A 21,876-nucleotide genomic window follows, 5' to 3' on the forward strand; every position below is an offset into this window, starting at 1 on the left:
TTACTTTTATTAAGTGTGCTTAGCTTCAAACAAATGCCTAAAACTTTTAGTTTTACAGCCAATAATATTGGCTGACTGTAAATTCTCATTTCATCCTGGTATATTTCATCCTGGTATATAAAGTCAATAGACTGATCTAGGAGGTAGGGTCATGACATCAGTGCTAACCATTTGTGCTAAGTTTATTATCCCAATGTTGCCCAGTAGTTGGAGTTGTCAGAGTCTTAAAAGTGTGTTACTGTTTGTTTTATTAATTAGTATTATTTTATATATTCACTAAGCTGTCTCTGAGCTATATAGGCTTAGAAAACAAGAGGAAGACAGTTACAGAGACAGAGACAGAGACACAGACACAGTCCAAGGAAAATTCAGAATAAGAATGGAGCCCTGCTCCAGATAGCCAGGTGTAAGTGGGAGATGGGCTCTAAAGATTCAGATGCATTTGTTTCTGCCCCCCCACCCCCCGCTTTGCATGTATCTTTCTCTCTTCTGATTGCTGTGTGTGTTCCTCAGTTCATGTGATGAAATATGATTTGAGTTTCCTTGTTTCTTGGTCCAGCTACAAGGAGACATCTCTTTCTCTTTAATCTCAGTGCCAACCTTTGGTCAGGTCTGCTGAGTCCTGGAAGGTATTGCTACAAGGTGGTTGCTTGGAGTCCAGTTCTGTGTATTTACCAGCTCAGCTGAGCTTATAAAAGTGCCACTGTGTTGCTCTGGAGATACAAGAAGAGCAACAGCATTGCTGGGTTTTTGGCATTCTCTATCTTAGAGAACCCAGAGAGGATGGGAAGATAATGTTGCAGAGTAGCAGGCTTTTAAAAATGGTAACTATGTAAGGAGAGAAATCTTGTGGCATCAGGGACCTTTAAACCCAGTGTTTCATTTTTTGTTATGACAGGTTAGTGGTTACCTGGATGACTGTACCTGTGATGTTGAGACCATCGATAAGTTTAATAACTACAGACTTTTCCCAAGACTACAAAAGCTTCTTGAAAGTGACTACTTTAGATATTACAAGGTACTTTTAATTTTTTTATATAAGTATGCTATAATGGATGGTTATACTTCCTTAGATGACTAAACTTCAGTACTTTTACTGAAATTGGTAATTATTTAAATGTGTACAAAGTTTAAGTAAAAAAATTTTAAAAATTTAATGTGTGTGTATGCATGTGTATGCGTTTATGTGTGTGTGTGTGTATGTACCTGCAGGTGCATATGCCATGGCATGCCTGTGGAGGTAAAAGGACCACTTTGTATGCTTTTCACCTTTCTGTGAGTTCTGGGGTTGAAGCCCAGGTTGTCAAGTTTATGCAGCATGTGCTTTGACCTGCTGGGCTGCCTCTGACTCTTAAAATGTATACAGTTAGTAGGAAAGCTTGGTTCACCAATGAACTGTTTGCTTGAGAAACCACCCATTGGACTTTGTGTGCATGTGCGTGTGCATGTGCGTGTGCGTGTGTGTGTGTTTGTATACATACAAGCACCTGTACATGAGGAGGCCCAAGGACAGCTGTGGGTGTTGTTTCTCAGGCACAGTCCATTGGTCTTTTCCAGACTTGGTTTCTTAGTGGCCTGAGCTCTGGCAATAGGCTAGACTGGTTGGTTTCTGTAATCCAGTCTCTGCTTCCCCAGCTCTGGGACTGCAAGCGTAAGCCACTGTGCTTGCTTTCTGGGAAGTAAACTCATGCCCTTGTATGCTTTACCAACTGAATTCTCCCCACAGCCCTGATGTTTTAACTTCAGTAATTTCTAGAGGTAGAAACTGACTGGTTAAATTGAAATAGAATGGTAAAATAGAAATTGCTATATTGTTCACAAAACTGTTTTGTCAGCCATCAGATGGGCTCCAACTGTGATAAATATTTTTTTCTTTTTTTCTTTTCTTTTTTTTTTCATGTGATAAATATTTTGAGATGTGGCACTTTTGGATTTCTTAAACACTTAACAGTAGTCGATCAGTGAGCACATTATTGAAAGAGCTTGGTAAACCTGGTCCACGGTTCCTTCCTGTTTGTTTGCTTAAATAGGAGCTGTGTGGTGCTGGTTTGAGCCCTGACTCCTCGCTGCTATCTCTCCAGGGTCTGTTTAGTGGTAGTGTATGCCTCTCTCACCAGGCTTATTGGCAACTCACATTTATACACACAAGGAAGCTTGACAGTGGGGAAAACAGTGTAGTCTTGGATAAAACATAACCACAACACGTGATCATGACACTAACAGTCAACTTATATGCTCAGGGCTTTATATTTTTATAACTTTCTATTTTTCTATAGGTAAACTTGAAGAAGCCATGTCCTTTCTGGAATGACATCAACCAGTGTGGAAGAAGAGACTGTGCTGTCAAACCCTGTCATTCTGTAAGAACTGCCCAGCTCTCTTCCTTCTTTATAACTTTTCAGAAAAGGCCAGCATTAATCAAACTATAATTTGATTCTGCTTAAATATAACATTCAATTTACAGATCATAAACCTATACTTATAAATACAAAATTTACCTGTCGCTTTCCACTGTATTTCTGATGGGAAGATTCCAAGATGGTTGCTGCCTCTTCAGCACTGGGATTACAGGGGCTGCCTCCTGCCTGGCTTCTCACTTGGATGCTGAGGACCTGAACTCAGGTTCTCATGATTTTGTGGGAAGCATTTTACTGTCTGAGCCATCTCTCAGCCCTGTAAAATCTATTTTGAATTATACTTACAATGGTAATAGAATAACAACAATAACTATTTATAATTTATTTATATTATGCTTATACTTATAAATTATTATAAATAATAATAACTATATTATACTTATAAATTATTATAAATAATAATAACAATAATAATAATTATTATTATTATTATTGAGACAGGATCTGTTACTATGTAGCCCCAGTAGTCTAGAACTCACTATGTAGACCAGGCTATCCCCAAATCTTGAGAGATCTGCCTGCCTCTGCCTCCTTCTGGGACTAAAAGTGTTCACTATCATTCCAGTTTTTTTTTTTTTTTAAAGTAAAATTAAGTTTTATGGTTATTACACTCTTTTTTTTTTTTTTTTAAAGATTTACTTATTTGATATATGTGAATGCACTGTCGCTGTCTTCAGACACACCAGAGGAGGGCATCAGGTCCCATTATAGATGGTTGTGAGGCTGGGAATTGAACTTGGGACCTCTAGAAGAGCAGTCAGTGCTCTTAACTGCTGAGCCATCCCTCCAGCCCTTATTTTTTTATGAAGTCAATAAATTAAATATTTTATTACATTATTTGTCGGTGGTAAGGGGGTGGCATACCACATGGCTCACCTGGGGAGTAACAACTTGATAGAATCATCCCTGCTTTCTCCTCATGGTGTGGCCTCTAAGGGATTGACCCAGGCCCTTAGACCTGGTTCCGGATCCTTTACCTACTGAGCCGTCTTGCTGGCCCTGCATCAATTTTTATTTAAGGGATTCCACATTGGCTCCTTCTTTGCCTATCAAGGTAATAAAGTCTTTTGATTTATTAGAGAAATTAATCAGTCTTTTAGCTTTATATTTGTTTGTACTCTGGAAGTTTGAAGTATTGTATTGTGAAAGCAGAGATTTTCCTTTTTATACTTTGAAATGATGCAGGTTTTCACAAGTACATATATTGAGCCTGGGGTATAACTCAGTGTCAGAGTTCTTGTCTAGCATGCATGAGGCCCTTTTGCCCTAATACCAGGTACCACCAAAATATCTATGTTTTTATTTCCCATTTTTATTGTGTGTCACAGTATTGATCACTTAACCACTTTAAGGTGGCAGTCAGTGGCATTAAGTACATGTATATTGTACAGTCATCAACTACCCATTTCTTATCCTCTCTCTCCTTGAATACTGAAACCATGCTGCTTAAACACTAACCCAGCCCCCCTCATTCTTGGCCACCACCATTCTGTTTTTTTCCCCCTCAATCAGTTTGACCGTTTTAGGAACCTGCCAGAGGCAATTATATATTTGTCCTTTTATATCTGGCTTTATTTCACTTAGTATACTGCTTTTAAGTAGAATATATCAGGGGCTGGAGAGATGGCTCAGTGGTTAAGAGCACTGACTACTCTTTCAGAGGTCCTGAGTTCAATTCCCAGCAACCACATAGTGACTCACAGCCATCTGTAATGGGATCCGATGCCCTCTTCTGGTGTGTCTGAAGACAGCCACAGTGTACCCATACATACATTAAATAAATAAATAAATAAATAAATAAATAAATAAATCTTTAAGTAGAATATACTATAACATCAAGTTCTACTCTGAGTAAATCAATGTATTGTTGAATGTCTAGATTTATATATAGTATATTTATCCATTAGATAATATATATATCCATTCATTTGCTGCTGTTCAATATATCTGTACCATTGAGGCACATCTCTAGTCTTTCAGATTTTCTTCCTATATACTTACAGGTGGATATGTTGGGTTGTGTGGTAATTGTAAATTTAAGGAATTACAGAACTGTCTTCCATAGTGATTGTAGTAATATATGTTTTATCAGTGGTACTCAACAGTTTTTGTTTCTTCATATCCTTAGCAATGTGTTAGTTTCTTGGTTTAGGTAATAACCACCTTGACATGTGTGGTGTGGGTTTATGGTCTCAAGTGATTTATTTTTATGCATGTAAATATTGCTTCATAGTAGTACCTAGCATGGGGAGTTAAAGCAAATGTCAACTGTTACTTTCAGGTATTTTGTCAAGGGAATGTGGAACATGCTTTCAGTTACACATAAATGCAACTCGTCCAGGATTAACTTATGAAATACCTTACCTTACAGAACTGATCATTAGCTCTAACATAGAGCTCCTAACCCATGGTCCTATAGGCGACCTGGTTAAACTCAGTGGGCCTCAAAAAAACAAAGACAACAACATCGTGAATGTGGGAGGGGCTTTGCAGGGAGGAGGGGAGTAAGAGAAATGGAAGTGATGTTAGAATGCACTTTATATGCATGTGAAATTCCCAAAAATAAATTAATATTAAAAATTAAAAAAGAAAAACCTGATAATGGGAAAATTTCACCTTATAATATACCCATTTTGTAAATATATATGATTGGCAGAGAAATGCTGTGATTTAGAAAGACAATATAGTTTTGTGAGACATGAGAGGAAAATGATACCAGAGACTGGTAAAGCATTAATTAGCATGTGATTTGAATGATGAATATTCTGTGTGAGCCTGCTGGGTGCCAGGTCTTGGTTATATAAACTTAGCTCTGCCCTTGTGTTTGTGCTTTAGTAAGAGAGGGGCAGCACTAATTGAATTAACCCTTTCAATATACATACAACATCTGAACTATGCATGCTAAGAGCAGAAACAAGCGGGACACAGAGACACTCACTCCCTGACAAGCCTGAGCTTCATCCTGATACTTCCTAATAGGGACCAAAGAGTGACCAAAGAGCGTCTCAAGGATTTTGGAATATTTGGTACAGCTTAATCAGCTTGATACTGCATTTGTCTTGTACACCAATGAGAGTTATAGGATGTTTGTAAGCATTTTTCTTATTTCCATGGTACAGTAAGTACATGATCAGCAGTATCTGGGCCTTGGAGTCTACTTACTTGTTTTTTGAGAGAACTTATTTCATCGCTCTTGCTGTGTAGGCCAGGCTGGTCTCAAATACAGATAGCCTCTTGCCTCTGCCCTTGGACTGCTAGGATTAAAGCCGTGTGCTACCATATCTGTTGAATTTTTATTTACCTTAAAGAAATTATTTAAGAATTTCTAACTCTTCTTACCTAAAAATAGTCTCCAGGAACTTGTGAATTTTTCTCATACATCATGAGAATTTAAAATATTTTCCCAGAAGATACAATAAATGTGTTCTTTTTCAGGATGAAGTTCCTGATGGAATTAAGTCTGCGAGCTACAAGGTGTGCACATACACTTATCGATGTGACTGACGTCTGTGGTAATGTTGGAAAATCCATTCTCCTGCTCTCCTTAGTGAGAGCTCTTGAAAGCTAGTTCATATTCAATAGCTTCCACTCATTTAAAGATATTATATAAGATGTTTAAGTAAAAGTGGCAGATGAAAACTACTTACCCATTATCTAGCAGTTATTATTGAAGGCCAGTTTTGTTTCATCTGCTTTCCTACTTCACTTTCCTAATTATTTAAAGGCCAAGCTTGAATTAAATCATTTTGTTTAAGAGGAATACAAAATTAGAACGTTTCAGAATTAAGTTAAATGCTACTCAAAATTTTCTCAAAGGATAGAACTTACGAGACATGAGTTAAATTATCACACACATTTGTACGTAAGGAGTATTTTCTTAGAAAACATCTGCAGAGAATAGTCAGCTGAAGTTATTGATAATTTCAAATAGATTAATCATAAAGTATAGTTTTGAAGAAGATTGATCAGTTTTATAGAGAATTTAAAATAATAATCTATTTTAAAAATGTTCTCTAGAAACATTTTCATAACCTAGTAAGGTGGTAAATGCAGTTAAGAAGCTGATTAAATTGCTAAATGGTACTAAGAGGTTATTTTAACTTAAAAAAATTTAGGTAAGATTTCAAAATCTTTGTTTTAATAAGTGTACATAGGCATATGATATTTTTTGATTAAATTAAGAATGTATTAAGTTGTTTTGGGTGTGTATATATTTTTGTGTGGAGGCAGGGCCTTTCGTTTCTGCAAGCTGGGCACCATCTTCAAGGCCAGCTGGTCTTGAGTTTCTGGTCACTCCTGTGTCTGCCTCCCATCACGGTAGGCATGCTGGGATTATAGATGTCATTGAATCGGGCTTCTGAGATGGCCTTTAGGGATCAAACGCAGGTCATGGAGCTTGCACAACAAGCATGTCTACCTGTTGGACCATCTTCTGGCCCTTTGATATTTATTTTGAATTTTCTTTTGAAATAATTTTCAGTCTATGGCTATACCACTGTGAACATGCCAAATCTCATCTGAAATAATTTCCAGTTTGGTGATGTTATCAAGTCTCATGAGCTTGGTCTGTGCTGTACACAGGCCTAGTGGAAAAAAATGAATGTACATGTTTAGATATCATGAAGAAATAGTGTTAAAGCATATGCTTTAGATATCTGAAGCTACTGGCATACTTTGTATAAGATGTTCCTTCGATTATGGCATGGGAGGAAGTGCAGTCACGGCTGTGAGGGAAGAGAAAGCCAGAGTTTACCGTCAAGTCACCAGGACGCTGCCTTCTGATGTACCTCATGGCTTCCATGTATCTCAGAAACTTTTCCTTGTGGACAGCTTAGTCACCGTTTATCACAGTGATCTTTATTTTGTGAACATAATAGTAAATTGTGTTTCTGACAAAAACAAGAGGCAAAAAAGCCTTTCACCTACTTTTTAGATTCCATTTTATGCTTTGAAGCCCAGGCTGATAGTGGGTGGCAGAACCAGCCTGGTTAACTTTTTAATTTCTTAAAGCTGTGTGGCTCATGCCTATAATCCGGCGTTCAGGAGGTTGAAATAGGGAAATTACGTGGTGAGTCAGTTTTGGGCTACTTTGTATCAAAAACAAAAATGGAATCATCAAGTTTAAATGTAGTAAGTCTGTTTTCTTTCCATTTAGTATTCTGAGGAAGCCAACCTCATCGAAGAATGTGAGCAAGCTGAGCGACTTGGAGCAGTGGACGAATCTCTGAGGTGATTTGCTCTTCGTGATCCATTGTTTTTGGCATCACAGTTAACTGGGAAAGAGACTAACGCAGTTTTCTTTATTTGAAGTGAGGAGACGCAGAAGGCTGTACTTCAGTGGACCAAGCATGACGATTCTTCAGACAGTTTCTGTGAAGTTGATGGTATGACATTTGTTAATGCATATGCTAATGTTCTGGATGATGCCTTAAGGGAAAAAAAAAACCCAAAACAAGCAACCAGTCAGTCAACGAACCTCCCTTCTTTCCTGTCTGCTTGCCTGCCTCCCTTCCATCCTCCCTCCTTTCCATTCAGTGTTTTAAGCATTAAACTCAGGCTTGGATGCTAGGCAAGTGCTTTATCAAGAGCTGCTCTAGAAACTGCCTCCAATTTTAAAAACAATTATTTTAAAAATTGCAGTTCTAATAGTGTGATGTCTCCTCAAAAAGCTAAACAGAACCATTGGACTTAACAATGATATTCCTTGATGTGTAACTCAAAAGAATTGGAAGAGGACTCAGACACAGGTAGACTAATGTTCATTCATAAGAGGCACAAGGTAAAATGGTCCATGTGTCTATCACCAGGTGCAAAAATAATTGAAATGCGCTGTATATGATGCACATGAATACTATTGAACAATAAGAAGGAATAGGCTTCCAACGAATGGGGCAGAACCTTGGAAGCATGGTGGGTGGAAGAAGCGAATACAAAGACAAGTATTGTATGAATCCACTTGTGAACTGTCAGGGACAGGCAATGCCATAGCAACAGGAAGTAGATTAGTGGTTAGTAGCTATGTTGGAGTGGCGGATGGAGAGTTAATTGTTGAATGATCACAGTTTCTGTTTAGGATGGTAGAAATATTTTGGAAACAAAGTGGCAATGATTACACAATATTGTGAGTATAACTTACTGCTACACTGTATATGGTGGAAATGGCCAATTTCATTATCTGTATTTCTACCACAGTTAAAAATTAAAAATAGTTTCTATAAAAAATTACCCATTATATTTTGCAGGTTTATGTAACTATAGTAGTTTATAGTTCTCTTTCTTTTGCATTTTGCAAAAGTAGCTAAATGTAGGAAAAAGGAAAACGCCATTTGTAGATGATACTGGACTGTGAACCTTTCCGTGCTTTTAGTGTAGAGAATACTGAGCCATGATGTTGAATCTGCAGCTGATGCAGAAACTCCACAGCCTGAGACTGCATTAGGACTTTGATCAGGATTTATTGAGTGCTTTAGTTCCTCTTTCTTTAGTATCTTTTTTCTATTTGCATTTTTTGCCTCTGCATTGGCTAAGCAAAATTAAATCCAATTTGAATTTTGATATTATTTGTATGGTTCTATAGTAGTGGACTAATGAACTTTTGAAAAATTAGTGAAAAGAGTGGTGGTGGATGCCTTTAGTCCAGCTGGTTACTGGTTGGCCATTTCTTCAGTCTCTGCTCCATCTTTGTCCCTGCATTTCTTTTAGATTGGACAAATTTAGGGTTGCAAGTTTTGTGGGTAGGTTGGTGTGCTTAACCCTACACTGGGGGACTGGGCGTCCTGCCTGCTGTAGGAGGTGGCCGCTCGAGGTTTCATGTCCCCATTGTTAGGCATCTTGACCAAGGTTACCTGTGTTGACTCCTGGGAACCTTTCTAATCCCAGGTCTCTGGAACTTCCTAGAGATTTCCTCCCTCGCCCCCCAAAGCCCAGCAGCCGCAGATTTCCATTCATTCTTCTGGCCTTCTCTGAGACAGAATTTTTCTATGTAACCCTTACTGTCTGGAATTTACGTTGTAGACCAAGCTGGTCTCAAACTCAGACATCCTCCTGCCTGTCTCCTGAGTGCTGGGGTCAAAGATGTGCATCACACCCAGCTCATAGTTTCCTATGTTTGCTACTTACAGGATCAGGAAGTTTTGTAACCTTTGTGTACAGTTAATGTAGCTGTTTGTTTCTCCTTATTTTTCTTTCCCCTAAAAGTTGTTCTGAAATAGGTAAGATTTGGTGAAACATTGTGTCTTGCAGACATACAGTCCCCCGATGCTGAGTATGTGGATTTACTTCTTAACCCTGAGCGCTACACAGGCTACAAGGGGCCAGATGCTTGGAGGATATGGAGTGTCATCTATGAAGAAAACTGTTTTAAGTATGTATTGTTTTCCTAGACCTGTGCAAATCAAGTTCATGTTCTTAAAAGATTGATTGGGACATCGAAACTTAAATGTCCTGTTTCCCCATGGGCGCTGGCACAAGTTGCAACAACTACTTCTTTAAAGACTTAGACCTCTTTAGGATTGGAGACACTGAACAAACATTCCTGAGTGGATTATAGGATCTCGTTATGTAGATGGAGTAATTTGGGAATCAGAGGCTTTATTCATTTACCAAGATCACTATAGCCAATGGTGGGGTATAGATTAGCATCTACGGCTTAAGACTCCCTTTGTTACTCTGTGTGCTCCTTTCTGTGGCCGCAGTTATTTTATCCTCTTCAACCTAAATTGATTTCCGAGAACAGCTCCAATGTGACATTTTTGTGTACTCGCTGTATGTTACACATAGTGCTACACATGCCACAGACATTTCTCCTTTAGTTCTTATGCTGACAATGTATCATAGTCATAACTGCTCACAGATGGAGATGTTTTAACCTAGATGTTTGTTCAGTGCTTAGGGGAAACACCTCCTGTGAAATTCTTCACCAGTATAATAGCAGTTGATAACTGGGTAACAAAAATGCTTTTGGTTCTTCACTTAGAAGCCTGAAGGCTCTAAAGTATATGTATATATTTGTGTGTGTGCACACATGTGTGTGTGCATGGTTCTCCCAGGGACAAAAGATCTGCTTGATAACACATTTCACTTTCTAAATCAGATATAACCATAACATTATTGGTAACACTGATGTTCATATAGGACGATCCTTTTGTTTGTAGGCCACAGACAATTCAAAGGCCGTTGGCTTCTGGGCAAGGTGAGTTATTTGCATCTTCTCTTGTTTATTGACTAGTGGATTTAGGTTAGAGTGAAGAAGAAGGCAAGGTTAAGTGGCAAAGGCAGTTTGTCAAGTAGTCCACTGTTTCTGTTTCTAGACAGTAATCTCTCCCTTACGAAGGCAGAACTATTCTTCTAAGGATATTCATGATGTTAGACCAGTGTAATACGAAGATTAGGTTATATATTTACTATCTGTTTTTTGTAATGCACTAAGTATTTGTTCCCTTCAGTTTCATTCATCCTCCAGATAAATGAATATTCCAAACATTTACCTAATTAAAAAAAAAAAACTGGAAAGTTTAATGGTGCAGTGCTTGGTCAGCATGGCTGATGCCCTGGGCTGGATTCCCAGCCAAATAACACACACACACACACACACACACACACACACACCCCACATACACACCACACACACACACATACATACACACACAAAACCCTCAAGTAAAAGACTTTAAATTCTATTCATATTTCACATCCGATCTGATTATAAATCCACATGCCTTATGTTTCACTGAATTTAAGTTTTCATTGTCCATTTATATTCAAGATTTGGTCCAAATGCTGCCTTTCCCCAAACATTTTCCTTCCCTTTTGGAAGTCATCTTTGGCTCTCTATGATGCAGCACATGCTGTTTGCTTCCTTCTTATAATCTGTTTACTAGTGGCATCATTCTGTTATTTATATACGTATTCATCTGCCCTGGTGCTTTGGGATATGGGCAGCAATTATCTCAGTATAGAGCCTGGTAATTATGGAGTAAGTTGCTAGATAAATGATGATGGAAATTGTTTTCCCCATTGAACAGTTTCTTTAAAAGAATTAGAGAAATTGACACATTTTATAATTTCAATAAAAGTTTGATTTTGGATACTGTCTAGAGCAGTGTAAAAACCACTTATTCTTGCAAGAACTGGTTATTCACCATGTGCAAGGCATTATGTAGATGCCAAGAAGACATGCAGTTTCAAATTGCCCTCTCAGTTAATAATAGTTTATAGAATAAACAATTTCTACGTATGATTTCTGAATTTTTTTTTTAGAAATTATATATTCTTATTGCCTTACTTTTATATTGTTGTGAAGAGATATTGTGACCAAGGCAACTTACATAAGAAAGTATTTAATTGAGTTTTAGAGGGCTTAATTTTGACCTTTAATTACAGTTTTAGAGGGTTAATCCATGACCATCATGGTAGGGAATGTAGCAGCAGGCAGGTGTGCATGGCACTGGAAAAGTAGCTGAGAAGTCTAGGGCATAGGGAAGCCCAACCTAGATGACCTGGGCTTTGCAAACCTAAAGCTCAGCTTCAGTGACACACCTCCTTTAACAAGGCCACTCCTCCTAATCCTTCCCAAACAGTTTGGGGACCAAGCATTGAAATGTAGGTGCGTGTAGGGGCATTCTCATTCAAACCACCAACTATGTCTCTCAGGATGGCTTATTGATATAATCTTTGTTGCCCTTTCAGCAAATATGTAAGTTTTTTACTTTCTCAGTTCATTTGAAAAGATGCTGATTTCATACTCAGTAAGCACTGCTATAAGGCATGTCTTCCTTAGGAAAAAAAGAACAATTTAGGTGGTACAGAGGTATATGTGGTGAGGCAGGGGAAGCTGTTGATCTAATTAGGTGAAGTGCAGATTCATAGATAGGTATTCGCTATTATCAATATTTAATCACTTTTATTCATTTTAGTGGAAATGGGAACTATTTCAGTGATTATTAGAAAACAGGCTACATGGTATGTGTGTAGGGACACAGTATAATACAGTTGTAACAAACATTGTTACGTTTGTAACAATGCGGAGGAAGTGAGATGATGGAGAGAAGTTCATTTAAATAAAGGCTGATCAGCAGCACAGTGAAGGAGAAACACATATATAAAGACAGTATCTATAGAACAGTGCCTCTAAATACCTAAACACACAAAAGATATCACAAAATATAAATCATGTTTGTCTTGGCAAGGCAAACTGGGATCTGGGTTTGATTCTCAGTATACAGATGATGGCTTATAATCATCATAACTCCAGCTCCAGGGGCCTGAAGTCCTCTTCTGATCCATGTGGGCACCAGCCAGTCACGTGCTGCACATCCGTATATGCAGATAAAACACCGATACATATAAAACAACATAAATAAATCTAAAAAAATATTAAAACATTGGTAGTGAGTATATGTTTAACAAACAGTGATGGTGCTAAAGAAAAACAGGCAAAATATAACAAACTTGATGGTAGATTTTGGAGGCTTTATTGTCTTGTAATATTTTGTCTGGGATTTTTATTTTGTTTTGTTTTGCTCTTTTTCTGTTCTTTTGTTTGTTTTGTCCTATTCATCTTTGTTTTTATCTTTATCCTATTAATTTGTATATGCATTTTTGTTTCTAATGTAGGAACAAGAAAGGGTGTGGGTTTGGATATGTGAGAAAGTGGGGATGATGGGGAGGAGTTGTGGGGATGATTGGGAGGAGTTGTGGGGAGGAAGTGGGGATGATGTGGGGGAGTTGTGGGGAGGAAATGGGGATGCTGGAGAGGGGTTGTGGGAGGGAGAAATGCAATCCAAAAGTATTATATCAAAATTTTTTTCAATAAAAATAATCGAAAACAAAAAGAAAAAAGGGAACAGTGACGATTATGTTTCAACAGTAAGTAAGCAACTGTGTATGAACTGCTGCATTATGAGGAACGTGAATTTTACAGTCTTTAAAACCAGGCCGCAGGATAAATCTTTTCAGTCTGGAGAAGGGAAGGCGGTAATACAAACCTTTAACAGAATCTTGTTATAGCTTTAGGATAATAAATGCACAAAAAGACTACTGTCCAAGTGCACAGAGGTTCTTTAGATGTGTGAGCTTCTGGCAGACAGTGTGCTACACTTCCCTGCCTATCAGCACAGGTGAATTCTGTGAGCCTAAACTACTCCTGGCTAGAGATGTAGCTATGGGTGCCCTTTCTCCTGACCTTACTTATATGGATACGTTGACTAAAAGAGTCATTAAACTACTTTCATGAAAGTGTAGCATTTCAGGAGGGAAAGGTGGAGGTAATTTATAATAATATAACCAAAAAATTGTTTTGTTTTTCAGGAAAAAGTAAAGGTACGTATTTTTATCATGCATTTATGTATCCATTCTGCTTGATACTCAGATGTATGTTCTTTGGCAAGCTGTATTTCTGTCCACTTCCTCTGACACTCAAAATAAGTTTTCATTTCCTCCCTTTGTTATTTTAGAGCAGTGGTTCTCAATCGCGTGTTCAACACAAAGTGTCTTTTCTTCAAAATCTCTTGTTTTCTAAACATCATTTTTTCCTCCTTCCCTTCTCCCTCTCCTTCCGGCTCAAAGGTTGGTTTGTTTGTTTATTTATTTATTTATTATATGTAAGTACACTGTAGCTGTCTTCAGACACCCTATAAGAGGGCATCAGATTTTATTCCAGATGGTTGTGAGTCACCATGTAGTTGCTGGGATTTGAACTCATGACCTCCAGAAGAGCAGTCAGTGCTCTTAACCGCTGAGCTATCTCACCATCATTCTTACATTTAATTTTATTAAATGTATTTATTTACTTAGTGTATGTGTGTGAGTACCTGCTGCCATGGCATGCATGTGGAGCACAGCGAACAACTTGGGCGGAGTTGGTGTTTTCCACTGTGTGGGTTCATGGGGTTAACGGCGGGTCATCAGGTTTGGAGGCGTGTGCCTTTACTTACTGAGACAGGGTTTCTCTGTGTACCTCTGGCTGTCCTGGAACTTTCTCTGTAGACCTCGAACTTACAGAGATCTGCCTGCCTCTGCCTTCTGAGTGCCAGAGTTAAAGGCATGTGCCGTCACTGCCTGGATTTATTTTATTTTTTATTATTTTTATGTGTGTGTCTCTGTGTGGGGGTGTACATGTGAATGCAGTTGTCTGTGGAGGCCAGAAGAGGGTGTCAGACTGTCTAGAGGTAGAGTTCTGGGCAGTTGTAAGCTGCCCACATGGGTGCTGGGAGACACACTCAGAGCTTCCGTAGGAGCAGTATATGCTCTTAACGACTGAGCCATCTCTCTGGCTCATGCTTTAATATTTTTTTTTTGCTGTTTTGATAGATAAAAATATACCTTTAATTTTCATCTCTTAGTTACTGGCATGACTGAACAATTCATATCAGTTATTCTAATTGTAGATTTCTATTCCCCACTTACCTTTTAATGGGTATTTTAACATTGAATTGTCCATGGGCTGTTATATTTGGGATATTAGTCCCTTGTCACGATTGTAACATGTATCTTTTCCAGCTTGTTTGCTTTTATTTAGTTACTTTTCTGGCTAACACGTGAAGTTTTTATGTAGTTGGGTTTATAGTTTTTATATCTTCCATAGATTTATGCTTGGCTGGTTTATTATCATTTTAAACAACTTTAGTGAAATAAAAGGATCCTTATATAATAGTATTTATCGTCTCTGTAGCAAGTACTGTATACGTGTAATCATGTATTTTGTAAAATGTGCACAATATTTTCATGTTATTGTTCTATTATATTTCCTTGTCAGTTTTAATAGTTGTGTTATCTAGTTAAGTACTTCGCTAATTCAGACGTTACTGACCGTTTTTGTTACTTGAAGTTTTAAAATTAAAACAGTAACCTTTCTACAAATTCCTTGTCCTCTCCCCATTTTATTTTTTTAGGCCATAATTCTGAAGCCAGAATTAGTAAGCTTTAGTATTTTGACAATGATATCACTAGGTCACAGAGCATCAGCAATTGTGTTTAGCACTGGCCTACTGCTCTTTGGATGTAGTGAGCTGCATGGAATTCTGTTCCATCTGCAGAATCATCTTATAGTGATTGTTTCTCCTGAACCTAAAAGTATGTAATATGTCTTGAATTTTCAAAGCATAGATGGCTTTGGCAATTTATCTAGTTATGTAATCTTGCTAGATTTAGTGTATGTGCCTGTGTGTGTGTGTGTGTGTGTGTATGAACATGTGCGTGTGTGTTATTTGTGGGAGAGCAGTCTTGGGGATTAAACTCAGGAGCTGTGAACATGACAGCCAAGTGATGTGTCACAGAGTGACATCCCTCCTGACTCCAAATTCTACAGTGTGATAACATATGAAACATTTTATTGAAGAAGTCAGGAGACAGGGTCTGACTGAGGAACAGGGTGGCACTTAGCCTAGATCCACACCCAAATTTCTCTTCTTTGAAGAAATAAGATTTGGACCTTTAGCTGGAACAATTCTTAGTACTTGGACATTCACATTTTGGCATTATGAAAAAAATATGACTTATTTTTCTTTTAATTTCAGAGAACACATTTTACAGCTGGCTAGAAGGTAATTAGAAACTTTTAAACAAATTTAAATGTTTTTTATTTTTAAATCATAAAGTAATTCTTAAATTCCCAAGATTCACATATAAATTTTAATTTTCAAATCATTGATTTCTTTTAGGCCTCTGTGTAGAAAAGAGAGCATTCTACAGGCTTATATCTGGCCTACATGCAAGCATTAATGTGCATTTGAGTGCAAGGTATCTTTTACAAGGTATGTGACTTTTGAAATCTTTCATTAACTTGCTTTTTAGGTATTCTTAGAATTTTCTCAGTATTTACCTGGGTAGGGAAAAAGAGACTTCTTTTGACCATTGGGCAGTAAGAATCCACTCATAACGGTAGGAACTAGGAATGTGTCACTCGCAACGGTAGGAACTGGGAATGTGTCACTCGCAACGGTAGGAACTGGGAATGTGTCACTCGCAACGGTAGGAACAGGGAATGTGTCACTCGCAACGGTAGGAACTGGGAATGTGTATATAGTTGAATGGCTCCATGTATTATTGATTCTCTCAAAATTAGATATATCACTTTGGAAATTTTCTTTGGCTTTGCTGTGGGAATTAAAATACCCTCAATAGGACAGTTAGTTATTGTATGAGAGCCTTTATTTGTGTGTAGTCTTTAGTGGGTACAGTATTGTCTGCTGTCCTCATGGTTTAGGATGCTGACGGAAAATCAAACCATGGTTGATTTTCCTCAGTAACTTATTCCCTCTGAAACTGGAATGTATTTTACCTTTCAGAAATAAAATGGTGACTCTGATTTGAAATAGATGCTTGAAACTCATTAGTAATTTCAGAAAGTCACTAAAAAAAGTTTGCTTTTATTTTTAATTATACTTGTGTTGCGGAGGGCAGGTTTGTGCATGTGAGCACAGGTGCCTCAGAGGCCAGAGATGTCCGCCTGGAGCAGGCGTTACAGGAGGCTGTGAGCTGCCATGGATGCTGATGGATGCTCCAGCCGAAGTCAGGTCCTCTGAAAAAGCAGCACTTGCTCTTAACTGTTGAGCCACACCTCCAGCTTAGCAAGGAAACTTTCAATTATATATTTTGATTTTATGGTTGTTGATATTCAGAAGTTTGGTTTTATCAAATACCTGTTTCCGTTTCTTTAAGAATGGATTCCAAAAGACAAAATTCTTAGTACAGAATTTTTGAAATTTTATCATTTATTTTTGATCCCAAGGTCTGACTATGTAGCCTTGGCTGTCCTGGCAATCTGTATGTAGACCAAGCTAGCCTTGAATTCATAGAGATCCACCTGCCTCTGCTTTGAGTTAAAGGTGTACACCACCATGCCTGGTTTATGACAGAGTTTTTAAGGCTAAATTATTAAAAACAACTACAATAACAACAAAAACCATAAACTTGGGGCTGGAGAGATGGCTCAGCGGTTAAGAGCACTGACTGCTTTTCCAAAGGTCCTGAGTTCAATTCCCAGCAACCACATAGTGTCTAACAACCATCTGTAATGGAATCCAATACTCTTTTTTGGAGTGTCTGAAGACAGCTACAGTGTACTCATCATATACAAAAAATAAATAAATAAAAATTAATAAAAAAGAAAAGACTCATAAACTGTTTTTTGGTTGAATTGTGTATTTTTAACTATAAAGTGAAATTGACTTCTATAAGTATAAGTAGTCCCTTACAATTAAAATGAAAATTACTTAACTGTACAATTCAATCATTTAATGTTCCTTCTTTGTAGATACTTGGCTGGAAAAGAAATGGGGCCACAATGTCACAGAGTTTCAGCAGCGCTTTGATGGGGTTTTGACTGAAGGAGAAGGTCCAAGAAGGCTGAAGAACTTGTACTTTCTGTACTTGATAGAGTTAAGGGCTCTCTCTAAAGTACTTCCATTTTTTGAGCGCCCAGATTTTCAGCTCTTCACTGGAAATAAAGTTCAGGATGCAGAAAACAAAGCGTTACTTCTGGAGATACTCCATGAAATCAAGTAGGTGCTATACATTACAACATATATATTAACATATGGGTGAGGGGTGGTATCCAGAGTAAAGTTTGTATTATTTAGTTAGAGAAGGAAACCATCTTTAAAATAATGTAAATGTAGTTCTGTTCATTGAACTTTTAGTTGTTTTGAGCTGGTCAGATTCTCCTGCCTCAGCCTCCAGAGTTCTGGGAATGTGGGTGTGCATCCCCTGGCCTTCCCAGAGCTTCTAGAATATCTTGGTTTTGCTTTGACATATGTATTACACATTTTTTTATGTTCTTGATACCAGCATTATTTTCATTTGCACAGTCTTAAGTTTGAGGCCTGACTTCTAATACGCTTAGAATTTATATTTGAGGGTAAGTATTTGTTTACATTGGTGTTGGCTTTACTGATTTTTATTCTTTGTTAAATTATATTATTTATCTCTGACAAATAAAATATATTAGCAAGATTTTTGACTCTTCTAATTCATGAACATGAATGTTTTTTGTTTAAATGCAGGTCATTTCCTTTGCATTTTGATGAGAATTCTTTTTTTGCTGGGGATAAAAATGAAGCACAAAAACTAAAGGTAATTATGAATCAACTTAATGGTTAGATACAGCCTGGCAACTATGCAGGGACGATTGTAAAATAACATAATATTATTGGAAGTTGAGTAAAATGATGCTTTTGAGAGGCTGTGGACAGAGATGGGTTAGGTGGAAAACCTTGGTCAGAGCAGAGTACCCATTGGCAGAAGCTTTAGTGGCCTTTTGCTCAGGAGGATGATGAATAAACAGTCAAGTATTATATATTTCAGAACTGTTAGGAGCAGATTTTACAGCCAGGCAGTGGTGGCGCACGCCTTTAATCCCAGCACTTGGGAGGCAGAGGCCGGAGGATTTCTGAGTTCGAGGCCAGCCTGGTCTACAGAGTGAGTTTCAGGACAGCCAGGGCTACACAGAGAAACCCTGTCTTGAAAAACAAAACAAAACAAAAACCAAAAAGGTCACTTTGCATTCAGTGACATTCTTTAAGTAAAACATGTATCACTGGCCCATCATACTTACATCTGTTTGGACATTCATCGAGCCTGTGTGGACTGCTTCTTCTCTAGATAACTTGTCTCCGTATAAATTCTGTAGACGTCTAGAACAGCTATTAATTGTCAGTAGTCCCTCTGGGAGGAGTTGGGCCTTACAAGCCCCTTCCCCTCTAGTAGTTAAAAGTATGATTCTTTTTCAATTAAAAAAATCCCCCAAACCTGAAAATGACTACCGTTGGGTCATTTTCTCTGTTCCTTTCTTCCTCCTAACCTCTGCCATGGCCCTCGTCCTATTTCCTCTCCAGTTCATGGTCTCCTTTTCTTTGTCACTGTTACACACCACACATACACACACGCAGAGAGCGTAGATGTGTTTAATCTGCACAGTGTTGCCTTGTATGAATGTGCATTCAGGGCTGATCAGTTGGTATTGGATAAGCAACTAGGGATTCAACCCTGGGGAGATTATCCCACCCCACCCTCCTTTTTAAAAGTCAGTCAGAACACTAAAGGAAACTTCCTATTAAATCATGAAAACTGTCTAGAGCAAGTTTAAGAAGTCAAATGTCTGCTTAAGATACTGGTCGTTAAGGACTGGTGAGATGGTCAGTGGGTAAAGGCGGTTGCAGCCAGGCCTAACGACCTGAGTTCACTCCCCAGGACCCACATCACCAATTCCTGCCACGTTGACTTCTGACTTACACACATGCACGTATAAACACACATACACGGACACACAATACACATACATAGCAGGTGGAGGGGGTGAATAAATCTAGTTAAAATACATTTAAAAACTATTGGTAGCTTTGAGATTTCAGTCTTAAGACCAGGAAGAAGGATAAGTTATTAATTTTGACTCGAGTAAAAGAAGGTATGCTTGGCTTCGTTTTCTTCATTCCTTAAGAACATATACCGCTTTTAGATGATTCCATGCACGCTGCTCTGTTATAAACAATGTAATGCTCTGTGTCAATAAACATGCACATATATATTTATATACATATATTTATACACATATTATGGATATATACATATGCATATATATGCATATTAAATGTATTCAATATGTATTTAAATATATAAAAATATAAATTGAACAATATTCCAAATGTTGCATAGTACTAGAGGACAGGCACAGAAATGGGGGATGATATTTAGAGAGTTTGAATTATATTTGTAGTGAATATTTTTAAAATTTGGTGGTGCATACATGTCTATTAATTTTGTGTGTGTGTATATATATATTTATATTACACACATAGTAATATAATTATATATTAGTAATATATATTATTAGATAATATAAACATAAATTATATATTAGTAGCAAATATATAATTATATATTACTACTGATGTCAATAAAGTCAGTAGTAAAGAAAATCTTGAGTGTTTTTCTTAATTCCAGGAAAGGAGAACTATAATTTAACTTTATCAAAGGCCACCTTCCTCCATGCTTCCTCCCTGTACCTTTTGGGTGATACCCTTTTATCCCACAACTGCCAATTCTGATGTATACTAGTAAATGACTTATAGTCTCCCCAGCTGCTGTGGGTTTGGAGTGAGGCGGGCTGATTTCAAACTGTACAGGTTACTAGGAATGTGAATTAGTCCTGCTACTTAATGTTTCTGTGTCTTAAAGAACTTCACGAGGGGTGGATTGTATGTAGCTTTGGATATCTGGGGAGGATTATCTTAAACGATAAGAAGGATTCTCACAGGTAGCAGATGTTCTGTTGCTCTGTGGTACACTGTCCACAGGAAGCCCTCGGGAACCAGTTCTTACAAGATTCTCTTACATTGTTTGTAGGAGGACTTCCGACTACACTTTAGAAACATCTCCAGAATCATGGACTGTGTTGGCTGCTTCAAGTGCCGCCTGTGGGGCAAGCTTCAGGTAAGCCTGCTCCGGCTCCTACTCATCCATTGGTGAGCAGTTCCCTCATTTGTCTTTTTAAAAAAATTTTTTATTGGATATTTTATTTACATTTCAGAAGTTATCCCCTTTCCCCACCCCACCCCTACCCCCCACCCAAGAACCCCCATCCCATCCCCCATCCTCCTGCTTCTATGAGGATGTGCCCCCACCTACCCCCCCATTCCCACCTCCCCACTCTCGAATTCGCCCACACTCCAGCCTTCATCGGACCAAGGACCTCCTCCACTACATATTTAGCTGGAGCCATGGGTCCCTCCCTATGTGCTCCCAGGCTGGTGGTTTAGACCCTGGGAGCTCTGGTTGGTTGGTATTGTTGCTCTCCCCATGGAGCTGCAAACCCTTTCAGCTCCTTCAGTCTTCTCTCTAACTCCTCCATTGGGAACTCCTTGTTCAATGGCTAGTTGTGAGCATCTGCCTCTGTATATGTCAGGCTCTGGCAGACCTCTAAGGAGACAGCTGTATCAGGCTCCTGTCAGCATGCACTTCCTGACATCCACATCAGCGTCTGCCTCTGGTGACTGCACATGGGATGGATCTCAGGGGGAGTGCTCATTTGTCTTTCTTATGTCTGTTTTAGACTCAGGGTCTGGGCACTGCTCTGAAGATCTTGTTTTCTGAAAAACTGATAGCAAATATGCCGGAAAGCGGACCAAGTTATGAATTCCAGCTAACCAGACAAGAAATAGTATCATTGTTTAATGCATTTGGAAGGTTAGTTTTGATGTACTGAAACTGCTTCTGCTAGCCATGTTAGTCTGATGTCCTGAGTGTATTTCCAGATAAACTTAGAAATGTTCTTTTCAGTAAGATTGCCTTGTTATAGAATTATATGATCTGATAAAATACCTCAAGAACACACACACATATATTTACTACTTGATTATTTCCATCTATTGATTTTTATATTCATGTTTGCTTTTCTGACACATTTGAGTACCATTAAATTTGTACATTTTATTGTAATTAGTTTATATATTCATACATATATAGT

The 21,876-nt window shown here is 38.1% G+C and overlaps 1 protein-coding gene across 1 annotated transcript in view; it reads left to right on the forward strand.

Annotated features, from left to right (window-relative positions):
• Ero1a (endoplasmic reticulum oxidoreductase 1 alpha) overlaps positions 1-21,876 on the forward strand; it is a 34,469-nt gene that overhangs the window by 8,544 nt on the left and 4,049 nt on the right. The window contains exons 2-15 of the mRNA XM_028758587.1: positions 899-1,018; positions 2,277-2,360; positions 5,853-5,891; positions 7,573-7,646; positions 7,728-7,801; positions 9,660-9,780; positions 10,571-10,608; positions 13,725-13,736; positions 15,932-15,958; positions 16,076-16,168; positions 17,671-17,917; positions 18,419-18,488; positions 20,757-20,843; positions 21,463-21,596. Of these exons, the coding sequence (XP_028614420.1) occupies positions 899-1,018; positions 2,277-2,360; positions 5,853-5,891; positions 7,573-7,646; positions 7,728-7,801; positions 9,660-9,780; positions 10,571-10,608; positions 13,725-13,736; positions 15,932-15,958; positions 16,076-16,168; positions 17,671-17,917; positions 18,419-18,488; positions 20,757-20,843; positions 21,463-21,596 (1,220 nt within the window). The remainder of the gene's footprint in view (positions 1-898; positions 1,019-2,276; positions 2,361-5,852; positions 5,892-7,572; positions 7,647-7,727; positions 7,802-9,659; positions 9,781-10,570; positions 10,609-13,724; positions 13,737-15,931; positions 15,959-16,075; positions 16,169-17,670; positions 17,918-18,418; positions 18,489-20,756; positions 20,844-21,462; positions 21,597-21,876) is intronic.

The sequence above is a fragment of the Grammomys surdaster genome, unplaced genomic scaffold (genome assembly GCF_004785775.1).
Source record: "Grammomys surdaster isolate TR1022 unplaced genomic scaffold, NIH_TR_1.0 126198, whole genome shotgun sequence".
Classification (NCBI taxonomy): domain Eukaryota; kingdom Metazoa; phylum Chordata; class Mammalia; order Rodentia; family Muridae; genus Grammomys; species Grammomys surdaster.